Genomic DNA, 22,826 nt, shown 5'->3' with positions numbered 1-22,826 from the left:
TAGGAAGTTTGAGATGCCAGTAGGGCCCATAATTAATCAGAGGTAATATAGGAGTTTAATCCAAGATTTTTCAAAATGTAAATATTCTTTTTGGATCAAACGATATTTAACTCCACAGATCATCAAGAGTTGATGATACATTCCACGTTTAGAGTCCCACTTCCAAATGAACCTCACTCACATCCCAGTGCAGGCAGAAGTTCACCTCTGCACTTGGGCATTGTACAGGATGTCAAGAGGCTCAGGACTACTTCCCTGCTGAATCATGAGCTTCTCTCACTTTCACACTCACATGTTATACAGCACATGTAGAGCATGCTGTAAATTCATCCCCACCAACAGAGAAGGGGCTGATATGTTCCTCCTGCCTCTGTTATGCATCTTGTGTGATTTATCATTTGCCTTCATTAATTTCTCACCTTATGAAGTCACTACTGTTATTAGTCCCATCTTAGGCAAATGAAGCTATGAGAGTTTAACTAATTGCCCTTGTAGTCACACAGTGAGTGGCAGTTCATTTAAATGAATCTTGTCATGAACTAGAATTTTCACTACTGACATCTGCAAGGCTTGAAATCCTTCGTTCTATTTACATGATCTGAATGCAGACAAGTGTCGAAGGTTGAAGTCAAAGAGGTAGTTGTGTGACCTAGGAGGAAGCATCTCATATTTCTTAGCAAGTTCCCCTTTCCATCAGTACTTTCTCATCATGACCTCTAAAAGGAGGCAAAGAGCTCTTATGTTACCAAATGTTCCCTAACAGAATTACAAACTACATATAAAGGGATGAAATGTTTTCAGTGTTTCACTCTGACTAGATCAACAGCTGCATCTGCTTCCCACCTAAACCAATGAATCAGAAGATCCCTCCAGAAAGCCTTTGAGAACATTTTCTTTAATTCCTCCTTCACTAAACTAACTACAGTCATTTTGAAAGCATCAGAAATCTTTAATGTGGTAAACACTTCGTATCACCACTTATTTGTACTAAAAAAAAATCAAACTGGCATTCGAGGCTCCATTAGTCAGTTCTTGGACCATCAGACCCTTCTTCCTCATTCTTACCTTGCCTGGCAGAAGAAATCATTGGAATCTATCATAAGACCTGCATTCAAATCATCACTTATGGGCTGGGGTTGTAGCTTAGTGACAGAGGGCTTGTGAACACTGGGTTCAATCCTCAGCACCACATAAAAATAAATAAACAAAATAAAGATATTGTTCCCATGTATAACTTAAAAAAATGTTTTAAAAAAAATCATCACTTAGTAGGCAAGTAATGCTGATACAGCAGCAGATTGAACACTGATTTCTTCTTCAAAATGAAGATAATAATGCTCCCCTTATGAAACTACGGTAAAGAGTAAACGAGATGAGATATGCGACAGCAGGTGCCCACGGCCTAGCAGAATAAACACTTCCTCTGCCCCTTCTCTCTGTGGGACAGTGGGAAAGAGCCTGAAACTCACATGTTAAATTAGGTACTGACTACAGCAGGACAATTCAGCTGTTCTGTTATTTCCTATAGCCTGTTTTCATAGAGATAATCACATACCTAAATCTCTGAACCCACAAGTATCCCAGAAGGTTTCTGTTACCTAATAAGCCATTCAGAACAAAGGACCATTGGTTTAAGGAAAGCAAATACTACTAAAACTCAGCCCAGAGAGGTGAAGTCACAAAGATCCACGAAGACCCTGAGTGGCCATCGGGGTTCCTCTTCCTCATGTCTGAGGCCTGAGCAGAGCCTAGAGTCAGCAGGGGAATGTGCCCCAAAACACGCAATTCTTACTCCTAAACTGATGCTTCTGCCCCAGAACTACCGACATCTCTTCTCTTTGTGAGCTTGGAGAACAATCCTCAGGCAGCGTCTGCCCAGCCTCTACCTTTTGGGTCCTCACCAGTCTTTTGCCACATTCTTAGATCTCCAGAGTCTCCTGGGCAAAAGCTCCTCCTCCACCCTGAAACAGGCCACCACACTGTACTCTTCATAAGAAGGATGCCCTTAGCCTGGGTTAATTATTCCCAGCCCATCAGAAGCATCAAACATTTGTGCACTAAAAGAGGATGGAATGAGAAGGGCTGGTGGAGCCAAGGCCTACAGAAGACCCAAGCCTCCACATTCCTTCCAAGGGCAGCGCACATGGATGTTAGTTCCTGGGAATGGAACCCAGAGGCACTCCACCCCTGACCTACACCCCCAATCCTTTAATATTTTATCTTGAGACAGGGTCTCATTTAGTTGCTAAGGCTGGCCTCGAACTTTTGATCCTGCCTCAGACTCCAGAGTAGCTGAGGCTATAGGCATGGGCCTCCACGCCTGCTACTTCTACATTCCTCTTAAAAGACAAAAATATAACCCAAAAGACTCAGTCCTGTCCTGTTCTCTGTCTCATTATTCTTCCTTCCAGAGGTCCAGCCACTAGTGTCCAGAAACCAGGACCCAGAGAAAGACTAAGATGGAAAAAAGACTCCCAAATTTCTGGTCACCAGCTGATGTTCTGATATTTTGGCTGGACCTTTTCTTTTCTCTTTATTTGTTTTGGTGGCTGAGAAGGAGATGAGGCCATTAGGGTCATCTGTAGTGATTAAGAGGAGGCTGAGCAGTGGAACAGGCTGGGCGGTGTCAGAAATGCAGCTTTGCCTCAGTTTCTCACTCTTTTTCTTTAAAAACAAAAAAAACTTTTGTTGTGTTTTGTTTTTTAAAGATTCCTTTATCTTTTAGAGATACCTGAGCCATTTTCAGATGAAATGATACCTATCTGGGAAGTGCTTTAAGATAACATAAAAGGAGAGAGGGTGTTAGCACTATAGAAGAAAGGCCGGCCAGGAGCGTCCTCCAGGAGCAGACAGCTCAGCTCGTGAAGCCAGGTGACAAGTACATGGCAGTTCGCTAGACTCTTCTGCCTACTATTGAATATGTTTACATTTTTCCATGATAAAATATTTAAAAGAGCGGGGCTGGGGTAGCACAGTGGTTGAGCATTTGCCTCACATGCATGAGGCACTGCATTCAATCTGCAGCACCACATCAAAAAATAAATAAATAAAACAAAGATGTTGTGTCCATCTAAAACTTAAAAAAAAAAAAAAAGTTAAAAACACTGTGGAAGAAACTTATAAAAAGTGGGGGTAGAGGTAGGAATCAGTGGGTTCAAGAAAACAAACATTATCTAGCCCAATCCACCATTACCTAAGTATAGTCATTTTATTTTTAAAACTAAAGAAACTGCTAGTCGTAAGATTGAATTAATATTTCTATTGGAAGACTTGTTTTTGTTTAACAACAGAATCTTCTGAAAGCCAAATATCAGACATACTTTTTAATCTCAAAAAATCACACAAGCAAAAAAAGAAAAAAAAAAAAAACAGACTAAATAAATGAGAAAATGAAGGATCGGGAAGGTTGGAGTAGCTTGCCCTGGGTCACATAGCTAGGAAGTGTCAGAGCCATATATGAAATCCAGATTCAACTCTCGTTACTATAATTAGGATATTTTTCGGAGTAGTAATGCTCTTATATTGAGGTGTCTGTCCTTTTTAAGTCTCACAGACAATAAAATGACAAGAGCTATTTTACTGACTAGCACCATGAACCTACAGACTAGATGCAATCCTCAAGAATACTTGAAAGAACTATTATTAAAAAGGTTACATGATGTTTTAAGTATAAATATGGTCTTAAAATGTATAAAACCTAGGGATTAATTATAATAATTTTGGACTATAAAAATGACTGGGATATATTTGATAAATATTTGGCAAAAAGAAACTGTCCAACCTAATAAATATCCTACAATATGGAAATGACATGCAGAGCTTATGGCTCTAAACTTTAATAATCAAGTCTGAAAACATGAGACAGGACCTATAAACAGCTGATAGAGTTGTTCCTTGACATGTAAATGGGATTGAATTCTGTTATTCATAGGTTACAGTCTGCCTTTTGCAGTACTATTTTATCACAGAATGTAAATCAGCACATGTTATAAGTATTCAAGGTAACTTACACAAGTATATATTTGCAAATGCCCAGATATTTTCGGAAGTTTCCACACATTTCATTAATAGTTACATTTATACATAGTTTTTATCCTACCTAAAGTTGAGCCTGTTAGTTTATCTTAAAAGTTTAATCATAGATTAAAATGACATCATTAGGCTAGCTGATAATTTATTCATCATGTTTAAGACGAAAAATTCATGTTCAGTATAATTTAAGATTATCACAGGTCAGAATACATTATTACATTATAAAATCAATTTTGAGAGTCCTATGCCTAGTCCATAACATAGCAGGTGTTCAATAAATGTATGCTAAAAATTAAGATATAAGAAAACAAAACCTAATTCCAGGATAAAAATAAAATTATACCCAATTCAAATCTATAGTATCATCTCCTACTTCTTACCAAAAAGTCACAATTTTTCCATTAAAATGTTGTCTTCTTTAGTGTATATAAAAGCAATACATGTTCTAAAGTTCTTAATAAAACAACTATAGACAAACTCTTTCAAAATACTAAAAAATACAGGCTGCAAATCAATAAATAAGTGTGTGCGTGTGCGTGTATTTATTTATTTGTTTGTTTATTTATAATACTTCCCTTCAAGAAAACTGATAATTCTAACAATTTACCTGTCCTGGGTCACATCTATAATTGATTCAAAAGGAGTACTTTGAGAAATAAAGCAAGAATTGTTCAAAATCTTTTAAAGGAACCCAAGCTAAACTTGTAATTATTTTATGATTTTATTCAATATTTGGGAGCCATATTTTAAATTTAAAAAAATTTAAGCTGCCTAATAAGGCTACATACTTAAAGTACCTCACCCTTCATTGTTAGGTACTATTATCTTGATGAGGAACTGTCTTCCAAATTTAAGGGATTTACTCAAGGCCATGATGCAAATTAGAATTCAGGGTCAAACTTCAGTTTGCTTGGATCCACAGCCCATGCCATGTATTCGGCCTCACAAAACAGCTTCTCAATAATTATTCATGTTACACATGGAGAAACTGATTTAATAAAATAAGACATACATTTTATCATTTTATAATCTTAAGCATTTCCTGAGAACTTGAAAAATGTAATTCACTCTGTTTCAATAATATGTGACAGAAAAATTTTGATGAGAATCTACACTAAATTTGAATTTATCTATATATGTGTGTGTGTGTGTGTGTGTGTGTGTATACATATTTGAAAATTTATCATGGCAAAAACATACTTTTAATTTCTGATAGACACCTTTACTCAATTAAAATGAAATAATGCATTTGCCATGCATTTTTTATTCACATTATCTTATCTGTGATGAGACCAAAAAACCCAAGTATAACACATTGCTAAAAATAATGTGGTAATAGAGCTTGCAAGATTATTTTCCTACTATCTGAAGAGAAAAATCACACAGGAAATGAATTTAGACAGGAAAATTCAAATCTAGGCACAAGTTAAGGGCACCTTTCCCATTTCTTTTCACAAACACCAATAAGGATTACTCCCAAATCTTAACCTCATGACTAGGAAGCATCTTTCTACTTGCAACTAGCAATCATCACCTTCACCAAGATGGCAATAAACAGGTTTTTCCTGAAAGGTGTTGGAACAATGTGTTGACCATATTCTACAGTTTCTCCAAAGACAAAATAGAATACAAAAAAAATCTATCCTAAGATCATTCCCACTCCATCAGAAAAACAAATAAATCTACAAAGAGGGAGGAAATCTTATGTGGAGGCTTTTCCCAAAGTTTCTTCAAAATCTCAATTCTATTAAAGCTAGAACCATCCAACCCATATTTGCAAGTCAGAAAGTTAGTTTCTCCCCTTTCTAAGTCAAAGAAAATGTTTCCTATGCAAAAATTCCTTTTGGGATTATATTTAAAAAAATAAAATGGAATGAGATGGCATGTTGAGATGGTTCCAACAATTCACCATGAGTGTCAGAACTGAAACACTGCTGTGACTTTGTTTGCAAATAGAAGATGTGGTACAGAATTTAAGCATCAATAAACTGACAACATGAGGAGAGTTTAAATTAAAGTAATGAGAATTACTTGCCTAGTTAAGACAACTTGACAAATCTGTGGTACCTGGGTCTAAAGTAAGGGCAAATGGGGCTGGTTCTAAGTCCTAAAGTATTTCCTACCATTCAGTTTTAGGTTAATCTTTTTAACAGAGACATGTGTGACTTCCCAGTTCTTAGCTAATAGAAGCAAGAGCACAATTAAGCAGTAGATAACAGTGTTAGCATACAAACTAGGCAACTCTCCTCTACTTTCCTGCAAAGACAAGGGACCTAAGCATCCCACTAAAGTGGTGCTATATTCACACATCATTGTTGGCAGTTGTCCTAATTCACTATTTGATTTGGTCACCAGAATTCCAGAATCAGTTTGGCAAGACAGGATTCCCCCCCCCACCCCCGCTTAATGTAAGGATCAAATCATTCCTGTACTCACAAGAATATGGACCCTGTTTTTTTTTTTTTTTTTCCTTTTGAAATCAGGACAATAAAACCAAAAGTCACAGTGTTGATACATTCTACACATGAAGTAAAATAACACATATGAAAGCACCTAGCCCAGTACCTGGTATATAGCAACCGCTCAAAATTAAAAACAAAAGTACTGACTTGAACATTATCTTAGTTTAACATTTAAAGTTGATAAACAAATATAACCTATTATTTTTCACTCTCAAAACCCTGCAATCAGCTTTTATGTTTGTTTGTTTGTTTGTTTTAAGAGACAGGGTCTGTTGATATTGCACAGGCTGATCTGAAACTCTAGGCTCAAGTGGCCCTCCGCCTCAGGCCTCCAGAGGACCTACAGCCCTACAATCAGCTTTGTTCAACACTTGTAAAGGTTGTAAAAGTTTTTCTTCCATCTTCCACACTTCTTGGAGACCTTCTCTCCTCATCCCCAAACTTGCCTATGTTATAATGACTTGAGGGTACACAATGCTATAGCACAGTGGTTAAGGGTTGATTCTTATGTGTGAGTAATAATAATTTCTACCTCAGGACTGTTGAATGAATTAAGTGTGTTAATATGTGTCAAACACTTAGAACCGAGCAGGCATCTTAGCTCTCATTAGATGCATACTACTTTAATATGCTGGAAAATAGGATTTGAGGCATGGCATCTGAATTCATACAATGAAGTTTTAGGCTAAGCAAAAATACCCTATAAATACATTTTAATACAAAAAAATTCTAAAATGCAATGCCTTTCCATACAAGTTATTGGAGGGAGCATTATTCATATATTTGGAATCTTCTCATGCTTTATAACCATGGGTAAAAGGAAATGTTGAGATTAGACAAAAAACTAATTAAAAATGTCATCATTAATTTTAATTCTGTGTACCCAAGCCTGCAGTAAACAAAGATAGAAATAATTCTGGTTCTTTTCAAATTAAAATAAACATTGCCCAGTAACAGTTACATTTCAGGGACATAATTCCCTTTAATATAACAATTCCATGCTAACCTCTGGTTGAATATCAATATTATAATGTAACCATGTTAAACTCTAGCCTATAATTTCTGTAATATATTTCAAGATCTCTCCATAACATCTTAGGAATTCTTTTCAGCAGCAATTGAAATTTAATGACTAATGTCTATAAACTTTCTTTCCTAAAATTATTAGTGCTCAAATTATAAATTTAAATAAGCCAGGAATGTTTAGAAAAAAAGAGTATGAATTACAGTCACCCAGTTGAGGTTTCACAGTAGGCTGCTTTAGGATCATAAGGAACTTTAGGGATCACCTGGGTCACCTCCACACTTTATGAAGAAACTGAGGCCTCACAATGCTGCTTCTGATAGAGCCACGACTTCAACCTAGGTCTCCTGGGTCCCAGTCAAAGAAATGTTCCTTCCAGTCTTTTCATATCAAATTTAACCACGCAATTTATATCAACCCAGAGCACTTTTTGCCAAAAAGTAGTTCAAAAGAATTATTGTTTAAAACACACACACACAAACACACACGAACTGCATTCATTTAAGCAAGCACCACAGTCCTAAGTTTATTTACGTCTTATGAACTTTTTTCAAATTTCAACTAGGAGTTGTTTGTTATAGAGATTTTTTCTCATATTACTTATTTCTCTTGTGACTTTCGAATCACCCCACGGTTTGTTTTCTCTCCCAGCCCCCCCCCACACACACACACTCCTAAAACTGGTGATGAAAGAGAGCAGAAATGAGCAGTTTACTTTCTAAATCTATCCTACCATATTTGAGCCATGTACTTTGACCTTTTTCCATTCTCAACAAAATAGACAAGGGAAGGGTTAGTTTCTAAGAATATCTTTTAGTATTAGCCTATTATTTTATAAATCAGCTTAATCTCCAAAGAAACTGATCAAAAAGATTTCACATTAAATACATTCCATTAACCCCGCACAGAAAAATATTAATGTACACATGTGCATATTTAATTCATTCTCTGAACTTTTTATTTTTCCCAAAGCAAATTTTTATCATAAGTCAAAAAGCTGAGAATGAGAGAAAACAATCATGAGTTTGCATAAATTTCATTCTGTCATCATATAATAGCAAATTAAGAATGAAAATTATGTTTAATTCTGAGCCAAACTTTAATTCAGTTAAAAGCTATAGAATGCCACCTTGGATTTTTAAAATTAGCAATACATAAATAATTCATAGATGTTACCTTTCCATTACATTTCCTTTAAATTTACGTTCAAAGGAATATCAAGAGCAACTTTTTATAAATAGTCCTTATAGGACTGTCAATGTCTTAGCCATTTATCTGACCACTAAAACATGATAATTCCTCTTTATTTTGAGTAAAAATGGTGTCTAAAACCAAATGTCAACAGCTGCTCAACAGGCAACACAAGCATTTTTTAAAATCTAAAACTAAATTTAACTAAATATTTTAAGCTACATTGCACCTGAATTCTTAGGGTAGAAACAGATATTTAATTCCACAGAATAACAGGATTCTCTTGGCAAACTTCCTGTCCCACTAAATAGTTACTAATAAAAACATATTTAGGCTTATGCTAACATGGAATTTGGAAACACTACAACTATTTTGTACTGTTTTGTCCCTTACAGAAAGAGCTCTAAATAGCCCTCCAGTTGCAATATGCGTGTCTGTATTACACACACAGTCACATATTTTTAATCCTTGTTTTTTAACCTAGAATTCATACCCATAGCAGCTATAATTTCCTTATCTGTAAAATGGGGATAATAATAGAACTTACCTTGTAGGGCTGTTGTGATGACTGACTCAATGTTATCTTACCACCTAACTTTTCTAAACATACATAAATGATCATACTCCCAAAGTATAAAAATTTAATGAGGCATGTGATACTCAGCTAATGATGAAATTCCCTTTATCTTGTTTCTATCAACTAAACTGGCTGCTCATTAGTTCAAAATGTCCAACAATGTGACTCTTGCCAGAGAGAGGATATACTGGTAGCAAGAAAGACAAGTGATCTTTGCCTGCATCTATTTTTAGGAATGGTTTAATTATCTACACCCCTAGTGTTAACACTGGAAAGTAAACAAATGGGTGAAAGGCGTCACCAAAAAAAAAAAAAAAAGTCACCATGAGATTAACAGTTTCATAGTATTCAAAAGAAATTATTAGCCTGCTGGAGGAGAAGGGCCCGGGTTCAATCCCCAGCACCACAAAAAATAAAACAAAAACGGTGATCAAATTACACTTTAGATCACCTCTCTCAGGAGTAGTCCTTACTGACACAAGGCGGGCCAGAATTTGCACAGGTCTGAGAGGAATTAGGGATTGACGAATAAGACTATCCAGGTTTAAAATACAACCTAGTGAAAAAACTGGAATTCAATAGTCAATTTTCAGTGAATCACTATCTTAACAGTGTCAAAAGAAATTTTTTTTTAAAGTTACACAGTTACTTCATATGGAAAGAAAATATTCACTGGCTTCTACAATGAAATACATTTACATTTATATATTGTTTGTTCTCACCTAACTAAGCAGGGAAAACTGACCCTGATTTCTCTTGTCAGGCAAGAAAGATACTATAGTTAATAATCATGACATCACTAGCTACCTGGTATGCATAATTATCTATGGAAAAATTAAGGCTATAATTAGAAAATTGCCAAAGAATCAGCTGAACATTTTGTTCCAAATTACACTCTTCTGATAAAGTCTGGAAATGGCTTCATTTTCTAAGAAGAGCTCTGAGGTGAATATGGACAATTCGAACTCTTTAGTTCCAGAGATATTACACCATACTATTTCCTTATTCATCTTAATCTATTAATGGAACATAATCTTACCGGAAAAGGAAAAATATTGTCAGCCCTGTTCAAGCTATCTTCCATCCAGGATTTTGGAGCAAAGGCAGAGGTGGGACGAGCATACTTTTGGAGCTGAATGTGATTGCTTGCAAAATTTTTCTTCAAAGGTGAGATGGAGTTCAGGGGTGTTATTCCACCATTCAGCCCTCTGCGGTGATCTCGGCCCTGGGAGCCTCCCCAGCCTCCGTATCCACCACCTCCTGGGCTCCAGGAAGATGAAGGGGTTGGAGAGGGACTCTGGTAGCTGCTCCACGGAGAGGGGGGTTTGTTAAGATTATTCGCCAAATGAGGCAGCTGGTTAAAAGCAGCACTCCTGTGTGTGAAGGGAGGCGGGTGGGGGCTGGCAGGAGACCTCCTCTGCTGTTGATGCTGGCTGTGATGATGCTGGAAATGAGGGTGGTGAGGGTGGTGCTGTGAGAGGGGCCCGATCTGAGGGGAGAAGCTGCCTCCAAAGCCAGGGCTGACATGATGGGGGAAATTTTGAAACAACAGAGCACCGTTATTAGCTGAAGCAGCAGGGACCCCTCCCTGGTGAAAGAAACTTGCATCCTCATTGATTATTGTAGATGAAGAAGGCGCTATGGCTGCTGACCAGTTACTGAAACCAGTAAGAGAGGATGCACTAGATGTCAAGGGTTGGGTCGAAGTACCTAGCCCTGTGGCTTCTTGATAATCAAACCCTGTCAAAACTGGTGATTCAATTCGTATTTTCTCCTTCCCATTGCTGTTTTCTGAAGAACTGTCCCCTTGGTTTTCTTCAGACTTTGCCTTCTCCGTTTCAGGCAGTATTCCAGCTTCCTGACCTGGACTCGGGGAGAGCTGCTGCTTCTCTAAAGGGTCTTGCTGTTCCTGTTGCTGACTTTTGGCTTTTTCTGACCCCAAGATCTCATCCTGAATGTTATGGGTAGCTGGAGCAGGAAAGAGCCAAGCTGACCCAGCACTGCTGCCATTGGCAGCTGTGTTATTATTTATAAAAGCAGCAGGGTTGGGGGTGGCATTCTGGTGATGGTGTGGAGGTTGCAGATGTGGATGGAATCGGACTGGAAAAGCAGATTTGTTCCCAGTATTGCTTTGCACTAGCACTCCAAACCCGTAATCCCCCATTTATTATTTTTAGGATCAGAATCTCACAAAAAAAAAAAAAAACACACACACAACCTGATGTCTCACACCGTTTTTGTTCCTCTACTCCAATTTAAGTTGCTTGTTTGTTTTCTTGAAATATCTTATTTATAGCTAGCTCAAAGATCCTAGCTTATCACCATAAGTAGCTCTGATTTGGAATTCTGGTCTCTCTCTGAAAGAAGAAAAAAAGCAACTAAAAAAAATCTCTTAAAATATTGACATGAATCCAATTGGGCTGATTTCTAGGAGGGAATAAAAACGAAGAGGGTAAAAATCAAGTCTTTGGTTAGTAAAATAGGCGCTTTCTTTTTCCAAAGGAAAATACACATGAATGACAAAAACACAGCTTCTCAAGCATCTATGGATGTAGAAGAATAAGCATTGCTCGGAGTAAAAATATATATATGTGTATATATATATATATATATATATATAATTTAACAATCACATATGGTCTTCCTCAGCAGTTTAGATTCACTCACATAAAAATTAGAATAGTGCTAAGGGGGAGAATACGTTCTTCTCTTCTTGGCAGCTTGGTTAAAAAAATCAGGAATAATTTAAGAACATTATATATTATATATTTATATATATATAGATTATATTAGGTTATCTGGGGCGGGAGGTGAATTCTTGGTTGCGGGAGAGGAAATCAGCATTGACTAAAGGAAAGACGATTGCAGGGAGGTTTCTGCTGTTCCTGGTCCTGTCTCTGCTCCTTCGCTGGGCGCAGTTCTGGCCTCCGGGGCTGTTCCCGAGGCTCCGGGTGCAGATCTTGCTGCGGTCGCTGTTCTCGGGCTCCCCCCGGCCTCCTCTCCCCCATGAAAGGGGCTGGAAACCCGCGTCTGCCCCTCTCGGGTTGCGATCGGGAGGGGTTAGCGGGACAGGGCGAGCGGGCGGGCCGGGGGTGCGCGGACCACGGGGGCGAGCGGGCAGGTCCTGCGGTTGCTGCCTCTTCCCCTCTCTGCGGCTCCGGGGTTTTTCTCCCTCATGGGACCCAGGGGCGGTTTGTTCAGTTCTCCCAGTTCGATTCTCCGCAGGGGTGGGGGTGGGGGGCGGGGAGGAAGGAAAACCCCACTACGGCAGGTAGACTACAGAGAAAGGCCTCTCCCCCCCCCCCCGGCGCTCTCTCGGCTCCCCCGGGTTTTTTTAAACTATAATTTAGAAGGCTTTTGTTTCTCCTCACGGTTGCTGGGCCGTCGTTGTCGTCACCGCCGCCGCCGCCGCCGCTCTACCCCGGTCCCGCAGTCCCAGCTGTCGTCGTTGCGGACTCCGCCTGGCTCTTCTTTTTCTTTCCTTCTTCCTCCTCTTCCTCCCTGCTGTCGCCGCCGCCGCCTCCCGGTGCCCGGGTCCAGCAGCCGCGGCTGAGTCCTTCTCCTCAGGACCGAGCCGAGTGAAATGACAACCAGCTGGAAAGACCAAGAGACACTTCCGGTTCGAGGAGGGAGGGGTGGGGCGCCGCTTGAGCCCCGCCCACATTCCGGAAGACCAATGCGCTGCTAGCGAGCAGACCCAGCCCCGCCTCCTGGGCGCGGAGCCCCTCCTAGGAAGGTCAAGAAGTTGCCTGGAGAGACGCCCCTTCCGTCTGCGCCTCGCCCAGTGAGGCCGGGCGCCTAGAACCTGTCCCCCAACCCAGAGACGGCGCAGTAAGCCGCCATCTTTTATGTGGGCAAAGGGCCCCTTCGATGTTTATCTTCCCGAAACAGGCTCCTAAGGAGGATTATCCAGGGACACTTGGGAGAGAATGGGCTTCTAGCATTCTGTGGCATAAAGTCAAGGTGTTGGGGATCGAAGTGGAGATCTATGAAACGGCCGATGAACGAGAGGACTGCCCTTAGTAAAGGTGGTGCCCCAAGCGTCACGTGCTCTGGCCCGAGCTCCGCCCCAGAGGGATCGGGATAAGGAAGCGAGTCTTCCCAGCAGCTGTGCGGTGCCCGGCTCTGCGTAGGTCTTTGCCCAGAATGTGGACCTTGTGATGGATTCTCCCCTCACCACCATCCCCCACCCCCAACTGTCCCATGCTGTCTTAGAGGTGTAGCTGCGGTAAGCAGCGTGGCTGCCGTCTTCTCGCTGGTGCTGCTCTAGCCTAACGCATTGCAGAGGGGCATTTCCTAAAGGAAAATTTAATCATGGTCCTCTGCTCATATCTCTTCTATGTCTGCACATTAACTCGAGGATAAAGGCCAGACTAGGTCTGGTTCCTTTTCACCTTGTGGGCGGCATATCTTTAATGCCTCATCTCCCTCTGAGTATACTCTTAAGTGCCTTTCTATGTGTCCTTTACTCTTATCTCTGCCAAACTCCTGGTTTTAGAGGTCAGTTCGAAAGCCACCAACTCTGCTTTCTAAATTCTCTCTCGTGCGTGTCCACGGGCCTATGCACATCTCAGTCTTGCTTATCACACTATATGGTAATAGTCTGTCTCCCAGACTTGTGCTGGACTATGAGATCTTGGAGGAGTAGGCATTATAGATAGGAGGCATTAGTGAATGAATCCTGAAGACATGAATGGACAGACAGTGACAATGGAGTCTTTCCTAAGTGACAGCTTCTATTTTCGAATCTGAATTAATTTCATTCCTTATACCATTTGACTTGGGGCTCACATCTCAAATTTCTATCATGTAGGTTGTTTGCTTGCTGCTCAGTCCTGAGTGTCATTTTCATCTTGCACATTCCCAGCATTATGGTCACCATCAGGGCCTGAGATAGTTCTGCTCTTGGCACAAGCCTTAATGTTGAAGAATTGTTTTCCTTTAGCAGGAAATGAAAAAGAAACAAAGGGGGGAGGGGTATCAGTGTAGAAATGACTATGGAAAAATTAATGAGGAAAAGACATAGCGGTTTCAAAAGAATCCTGTAAGCAAAAGTGCCTTCAATGTCATTTCTGTATCCTTCCTGCAATGGCCCCAATTTATGTGCCTCAGTCTTTCATTTCTCCAACACCTATATGCAGCTCACCTGTGTGGGCCCTTAATCAGGGATTCTCTGTCATTGTACCATAAGTATGAGTCTTGTCTTTGTAATTCTATGAGTTACTAGAGCACAGAGATTGGATATTACTCTGGTGTTTTTTGGTTTTTGTTTGTTTGTTTTGGTTTGGTTTTTATTTCCCACCACCGGACATGCCTTGAGACCTACTTGGTTCAGCCAGGTGGTGTTTCCTCCAGAATGATTTCCCCTCCTTCCCTCCCTCTAGCATCTTGTACATTCTTTTTTTTTTTTTAATTATATTACTGATGGTTGTCAGTAGATTAGTTTCTTGAGGGTATAGGTTATGTCTGATTTGTCCTTATGCCCCAGTGACCAGGAGTGGATCAGGCACAGAGAGACTCTGGACATGTTTATTGAATGAATGGATGGATTCCCAGTAGATGGCAGAGGGTCTCTTGAAGGTACCAATTCTTCTCAGTAGCTACAGTGGCAGCTATGACTTAAGAGAAAAAGGGACTATCTTAGAACCAAACAGCCATGAATTTGAACCTCAGGTTTGCTACTTCCTCATTGTGCAGCCCTGGGCATCACTTTTACAAACCTTCCTTCCTCATAAAGCGTGTCCACCACCACCACTCTCACTAGGTTTGTAAATGATATGAGAGGCACAGAAGTACTGGGCTGATCGGAGGTGTTCAAAAAAGTCAATTCCCTATCAGCATATTAAGTGCAGAGAATTATTTCACAAGCATTTTCACACAGAAGCAGTCACATGCACTACAGAATCTGGGAGCCTGTCTTGATCTGTAGGAGGAGGAACCACACCCTGAGCCACAGTCAGGTGCTTCCAGGTCAGCCTGATCTTCTAGGACTAAATCCAGCAGGCAGTAGTTTCGGGCAGGGCAAGGCTGCAGCTAGGAAGATCACTGTAGACATTAGTCAGTTTCCTTGTTTGGTACTGGAGGCAGGAGAGAAGGAAGAGGGATTCAATTCTCTTAGATTTGTCGCCCACTCAGAAACCCAGGATACACAGCCCAGGACTGCCCTCCTTGGAAAAAATATCTGGCCTCAGAAACTGTCCCATGGTAACCATGACAACAATTCAGTGCTCCATTTAGGATCTCCAAAGGGATCTCCAGTTGCAGATGAGTGCTGGCTGGAATACTCTGCAGGGAGAAGAGAGCCCTTCCCATAGAGCATGCTCAACAGAAAGCTTTCAGGTTACGGGGAAAGCAAGCTCTTCCCAAACATTAAGGGTGCTACCAGATAACAAAACAAAGCCCTCCCTGTCCAGTGCACAAATACACCTTCAGAGAAGTTGTAGGCTGGCTAATGCCTGTACCTGTAGGCTGCCTCCCAGCCCCTCTGGGATTTGAGGTCAACCATGCCTCAAACCTGGAGCCTACCCGGAAGCAGAGCCTCGGTGCCTTCTCTACCAGACCTTTTAAAGTCTGGTGGAGGACATAAACCTCACCCTGTAATCACACAGGATGAACTCTGCTCCACCCCTGCTCTAATGTCCTCTCCACTGCCCTTGAACACACACTATCAGCCTTCTCCCAAGGGCCCACACCCAGCTACGAGGGCCTAGCTGATGACTATGGCAATCAGAGCCACCACCCTGGGCTGCCCATGCCATGCACTGTGAAGCTCCCTAAGGCACAAGGACTGGTCTGCGAATGTGGCCCATGGGAGCTAGGCGATGCATCAACCCTGCTGCAGTTCATTTCCATGACCCAGGGACACAAGGAAACATTGCATCCTGACACAAAGAGACACCACAATAGCGTGGGCCCATGTGCATTGCATGCAGAAATGTTTCAAGCAGTGGATCCTTTCAGCATTATGGCCCAGAGCTTTCTGTAATTGAATTGAAGGACACAGTGTCCTTGGTATTGGTTTCAGCTAGTGAGCTGTAAGGAGAAGACAGGTCCAGACAGGTAAATGGTCCAGTCTCCAAGAGATTAATACCCAGCAGTTACTTTGCCTGACAGCATTAATGAGCATTCTGGTGTAGTGGTAGACTCTAAAACATCAGATTCAAAGGCAGATCTATGAAGGCAGGGGAAGAGAGAAGGATGGAATTACTTTTGGAAGATACTCTTTTCCAAGAGTAGCTGGAATATTACTGCCATAATTACTGCAAGCTGGACAGAAACAAAACCAAGTTCTAAAAGCAGGTTTTATGAAATTGCACCTCCCATCTTCACCCCATTCCAATATTGGAAAGTGTGCATGTGGGTTTAGGAAGCACCCCCTTTTAAAACAACTAATTGTAGGTTGTGTTTTCTGCTTTTGTTGTTTTGCAACCTGTGCAAGCCCTCTGCCTTTTAACCACTGTTTTCCTCCTGCCCTCCCACTTGAGGTATTACCATTTGCATAGACTCCGCAGTTAACAAGCTCTTTCGCTGGGGAGTGGCGAAGCCAGTCCTCCAAGGCATCGTTACTGAATAACTGGTTTGGAAAGGTCCAGGACACGGACATGCTTCACTTGAAATGGCTGTGTCCTGGCAAAGATTTAGGTGAGCTGGCCCAGGGGGTTGACCTTCCAAACTGTGACGTGCATCACGCAGAATGACTTGGAGCATTCCGCGGCTGGCTCCCGGCCCCCTAAGTGAGCAGGCTGCTGACCTGGGTTACCCCTTTTGCTGTTTTGACTGGATGCACTTCACTTCCTCTATCAAAGCCACAGCCATGCCACCAAGCAGCTGCCGTCTCACACCCTGAAGCTGTGCTGGAGGATTTTCACCTGCAATGATGGGAAAAGAATAGCTTTCCCAAGAATGGAGGGAAAGTGTCAGGTCCAGAGGCCAGAGAGCTGGGAGTTGGAGATCAAAACTGTAGCCCCAACAAAGCTAGAAACTCACAGGCGCTGATAGAGTTTGTGTGATGACTTCCTTACGGCCAGAGTTTCTGCTAAAAAAGTTTCCATCTTGAATCATTAAGCAAAAAAAAAAAAAAAAAAAAAAGTCATCTCGATGTTTTTAAAAAGAAAAGAAGCCCACTAAAAATGATTCTTCCCTTTTATGTCCAAATCTCTTGCTCCGTGTTCTTGGAATATGTATGTTACTAGGAAACGATGGTAAGAAGTGATTTCTAACTGCTCAACTTCAATCTTTAGGGAGCCTTATACCCAGGGAAACTCATCAAATTCAGATTCCTAGGCCCTGTCCCCCAAGATAGAGGATATTTTGCATTTTTCTCATAGTATGGTTTCATAAAATTATGAAACCATAGGCTCAAAAGGGTTTCTCATGAAAATGTAGCACAGAAAAACTGAAATAGGAATGGTTAGAACAAAAATGTTCCTTGCATGAAAGGCCACACGTCCATTACACCAGTGGCATGAGATATTGGTCTTTACTCTGGGCTCACAACTGCTAAGTAAAAAGTTGGGATTCTAATACTAACAAAGGAGGAGGAGATGGATGCTTGGGGGTGGGGCACTGAAACCCAGAAAGATTTAGTGACTTACAGGTGCATCATGCAGAATGACTGGAAGTCTCAGAGCCAAGTCAACACCCTCATTTTGCAGTTGAGGAAACTGAGGCCCAGAGAAAGACCTTGTGTGAAATAATGTAGCTGGTTTGGCTGGATATCTTGCCTCAGAACTCTTTGTCCTGACCAGTGACCCTTGAATCTTAGCATGTGTCTGAGTCACTTGGAGAACTAGTTAAACTAGACTAGAATTTCTGATTCACTAAACTGTTGTCAGCTTTCCATCATTGTGACAAGATACCTGAGAAAATTAACTTATAAGATGGAAAGGTTTATTTTGACTCATGGTTTCAAAAGATTCAGTCCACGGTTGCTTAGTCCTGTTGCTTTGGGCCTATGGTGACACAGTATGTGGGGTGAGAGAATATGGCAGAGGAGCTGCTCACCTCATGGTAGCTGGGAAGTAAAAAGCAAAGGAAGGGGGCCAAGACCTTAATAACTCCCCAGGTCACCTAACCTCCTCCCACTAGGCTCCACCTCTTAAAGGTCCCACAACTCCCAATAGTGTGACAAATTGATGACCAAGCCTTTGGCACCTGGGCCTTTGGGAGACACTAAGATCCAAACTGTAACAAAAGGCTATGGACAAACCAAGAATATGCATTGGGAGCAAGTTTCCAGGTGCAACTGATTTGGTGAACGCACTCCGAGAGCCATGGTCAACAAAGTGCATCAGCTCTACCTGGCCAGCTGCACCCCTGTCCCTCCCTCCCTCCCAGCCATAGTCCTCCTGTCTGCTGCGGCTCATTTAAAGGTGCCATGATTCATCCTCTTGATCACCCAAGCCAAATTTAGGAGTTCTCCCAAACTCCACCTTCTCTCTTTCCATCCTCTTACAGTTGGTCCCCAAGTCTCTCCTTTTCCTCCCCATCTCCTGCCTTGATTTCAGTTTAATTGTTTCTCACCTGTTTTTTTTTTTTTGTTTTTTTTTTTGCAAACACCACCTTTGAGTTGGAGGCCTGGCTCGCTTGCTGAGTCTTTTTAACAGGGAGGTTAATTACATGACTCCATTGAAAACAGTGCTTCCGGTAGCTCCCTGATGGACTCAATTATGCTCTTCAGACTTCAGTGATTTTCACTTCAGCATTACAGGTGTTGTCACATGGGTGTAGCTTCTACCCTGCCACTTGACATTTTTTTCTGAAAGCCGGCTTGCTCTTTAAGACATTTCAGAATAGGCATACATTCAAAGAAACTTGATTCCCCACCCCAAATCAAAATCCAGTATCACTTTTCATAACCAAACATAGACATAAACATGAAAACAAAACACTGCTGTGGCCCTCCACCTACACCAAGTCCCCGAATCTGGGACCTTCTTCCTCTTTTTTTGAAAGGAAAGATTAATGAGTTTAGAAAGGAGCATTAAAGATGTTCTAGCCCCAATCTGAAAAGTCTCCTGCAAGTGACGAGAAGGACTAAGAATGAGGAGGAACTGCATTTCTCACCGTGTGCTTCAGCCTCGTGCACTGCTTGGTCTGTGCCCCAGAAGTTATCTCGGTCGTGTCCCCCACTGGGAGAGCACCTGTTGTTTGGAAATCATTGCCAGACTCTTCTGCCATGGCCTTGGGCCCTGGTCAACCTGGCACCTGCCTGACATTTCAACACCATCTCTGCCATCTCCAGAGCGTTGCTCCAAGCACCCTGGAAAACTTATTTCTACAACCCCCTACCCCCAGCCAGTCCTAGGTGCTTTAGCTGCAGATAACAGAGGGCATGAGCCCCAGTACCAGGCGCTGTCTGAGGTTGTTTCTCTTACACATTGAAAGCACTCGAAAGGGCACACTCCTGTAATCCCCAGCAGAGGATGGCAAGTTCAAGGATAGTCTCAGCAGCTTAGCAAGGCCCTAAACAACTTAGAAAGTCTCAAAATAAAAAAAATAAAAAGGGCTGGGGATCTATCTCATTGATAAGAGCCCCTGAAAAGAAGGCAAGAGGCAGCTGATGGGAATCTCTGGGGCTCTTGGTCTTACAGGCTGCCCCAATCCAAGTCACTGTACAGTGGCCATCAGAAGTGAGGGACAGAGGACTACAAAGAGCCTAGAGTTTCTAGTCATGAGCTTTGTCCTGATCAGGGAGAGCAGGTCCTTTCCCAAGGCCCACCAGCACACACTTCTTGCTCAGGACTGGGCCATGAGCCTTGATCTAGACCAGACCCGGGCCCACCTTCCTAAAGATCCCTACCTGAAACATGGACAGAATCACATATTCTAGCAAGGAGAGGGGAGAGCACTTGAGGGGTCAGCAGAGCCTCCCCTACTGGCCCCTCAAGGACGGTGGGCCTTTTTGCTTTTCAAGTGTCCTTCCCCAGATGGGCTGTGACCACCATGCAGAGGCGATGCCTTCCCTGAAGCTGGTGTTGACCCCCAGCTTCATGATGGACGGACTGCTGCGTTTCAGGCTCTTAGATGCCACCCTCGGAAGAGGCTCCTGCCGCTCAGGGACTCTTCTTTTCTCCCTTCAGTGCCCTGTCCCTGGCATTGTGGCCCGTACACAGTAGGCCTGCACTGAGCGTTCACTGACTTCAAGTTGAATTATTTGTTTTCTTTCTTCTAGACAAGTCACAAGTAAGTCCATAGTAATACCTATCAGGTTGAATTTAGAAACAAGCACATTTTGGGCCATTTTACAAATAGGACTCTCAATTTGATTGTTGTTCGGTGTGTTGAGGGAGAATACAGCAACTTCTCGATAGCAGGTGTGAAGTTCCCGTTGACATAAAACTTTTACACATGGAGACTCTTACGGGAGGCTAGTCACTGTAAATCCTGGAGTGATTTTTATAAACAGTAAACCATTTCAATCTTGCATAAAACACATTATGCAGGGTAATAGCTTCATTTGGCCGAGCTGTCCTAGGTACTTTGAGGATTGCATTAAGCTCGTCCTTATTGATGTACCCTCCAAGTTAAACAGCTCCTTAATGAAATGGATTGCCTTGGAGTCATCGGATAGTGCCTGCGTGCACATACATATACATAAAGTTACCACCACCCCAAAACTACTGCAGAGGCAGTAATTATCTAATATTAATGAGCATTACCACGTATAAGTGGATGTGCCGGTTTCTAATATAGTTGAGTTGATTCTCAGTAATGGGCTTCTTGAAATGACCTAGTCCCCACAGAAGTACCTTCACGTTCAATGGCCCATGTAAAATATAATAAATGCATAAATAATTTAGCAAGGGAAATAGGTAGCATTATGGCCACCCTTCTCTGTGCTGCTGTTATTTAAAAGCCTGGCAGCTTGGTAGTTAGAAACCACTATGTCCAGGGGTGCTGTAATTCACCATTTGCTCCGAGTTGAAATGAGGCAGAGGAAGCTCCAGGCCCCTAGCTCATTTTTTATTTAGAGGCAATTTTTTTAAAATCCATTCAGCTATTTAAGTTCCAAAAATAGAGAGGGGGAAAAAGAAATAAACATGCTTCAAATTTAGAAGTGTAGAGCCTGCTGAGAGTCTTCATTAGGTGGGGTCTGAGATGTCATTTTATTTTATTTATTTATTTGGTACTGGGGAATGAAGGCGGAGCTAAATCCCCACCCCCTTTTTATTTTTTGATTGTGAGACAGTTGCCCAGACTGGCCTCAAATTTGAGATCCTCCTGCCTCAGCCTCCCGAGCAGCTGGGATTTGCTGTGCCCAGCCTGGCATGCGATTTTTAAATCAACATTCTGCACGTTCATAAGCCCAAGGCGTGGGGCTGGGGATGTGGCTCAAGCGGTAGCGCACTCGCCTGGCATGCATGTGGCCTGGATTCGATCCTCAGCACCACATACAAACAAAGATGTTGTGTCCGCCAAAAACTAAAAAATAAATATTAAAATTCTCTCTCTCTCTCTCTCTTAAAAAAAAAAAAGCCCATGGCGAGAATTTAAAAGTTAGTTTCATTGTGTGCCTGTGTGCTCACATATTTCTTTCAAATCCATATGCCATTCTGAGTCAGTGTTTTTCAGAATCTAGTCATTTTTATATATTCAAATAAATAATTTGTGTTGTGTTATTGTATTATCTTGGTTGGTATCCACTGAACGCTATTTATAAATGGACTCAGTGTTTTAGAATTTCAGTAAATAAGTTAAAAGGAATATTTTGTTGCTCTGATATAAATAGAAAAATCAATGTGACATGCCAGAAAGTTAATGCTATCATTACTTTTTTCCAAATACACTCTGAAATAAAAGCAGAGTGGCTCCGACAGATGTCCAGTAATCACAATAAGAGATGTCCCTGTGTATTCTTGGCTCGAGGACATTCAGGAAAGTACTCAGAGACCTTTCGATTCGCGCAAGATGGATTCAGTCCCACCTCTGCCACTTGCCAGCCTGGTAACTTATGACAAGGACTTTTTACTCTCTGAGCCTCAGTTTCTCCACCTGGAAAATGAGAATGAAAGTGGTTGAGCGGCTTGTTGGGGGATTAGGTGAGGTCAGATCCAGAGAGCTCTCAGCCATAGTGCGAAGGCTAAGCCCAAGAAATGTCAGCTACCATTATTAATTTTTGACTAGGGAGACATAGGTGAGCAGAGAGAGCCAAACGCCAGTGAACTCAGTTCAGAACAAACAAAGTGTACTAGGTGTCTGCGTACAATGGACTCTGGTAGGCCCTGTGGACATGGAGAAGATTCTGGAAGTGGCAGCTCATCCAGAGCTGGGGACAGCAGAGAGAACCTGCCTCAGGTAGATGGCGGCCAGGGTAGAGAGGCCTGCTCATGGGGACATGCCCAGTCCTAGAAGATGCCACGTAAACCGGATTTCTGCTGGAAAGCAGAGGACTCATGAAACTCAAACATACATGCAGCCATGGAGCCCTATCATCATTTATTTATGGGATCAAGTGACATTGAAGAACTAGAGAATATCATTTTCAAAACCAGTGATCAAACAACACGTAAATAGACGACTAATATTATTTTCTTCCCCA

At 41.8% G+C, this 22,826-nt stretch overlaps 1 protein-coding gene across 6 annotated transcripts in view; it reads right to left on the bottom strand.

Moving 5' to 3' along the window:
• Positions 1 to 12,893, bottom strand: part of Cpeb4 (cytoplasmic polyadenylation element binding protein 4) — a 65,616-nt gene extending 52,723 nt beyond the window's left edge. For 4 of the 6 annotated variants that reach the window (XM_046421380.2, XM_046421381.2, XM_058571839.1 and 1 more), the window contains exon 1: positions 10,326 to 12,893. In XM_046421380.2, the coding sequence (XP_046277336.1) occupies positions 10,326 to 11,450 (1,125 nt within the window). In that variant the 5' untranslated portion in view covers positions 11,451 to 12,893. The other 2 variants (XM_046421383.2, XM_058571840.1) reach the window with 2 other exon arrangements.
• Between the last annotated feature and the right edge of the window lie 9,933 nt (positions 12,894 to 22,826).

The sequence above is a fragment of the Marmota monax genome, unplaced genomic scaffold (assembly GCF_021218885.2).
Source record: "Marmota monax isolate L192 unplaced genomic scaffold, Marmota_monax_Labrador192_F-V1.1 WCK01_AAM20220418_F8-fsc00084, whole genome shotgun sequence".
Taxonomy (NCBI): Eukaryota; Metazoa; Chordata; class Mammalia; order Rodentia; family Sciuridae; genus Marmota; species Marmota monax.
Note: the sequence above shows the minus strand (reverse complement) of the source record. Positions and strands in the feature narration are given on the sequence as shown.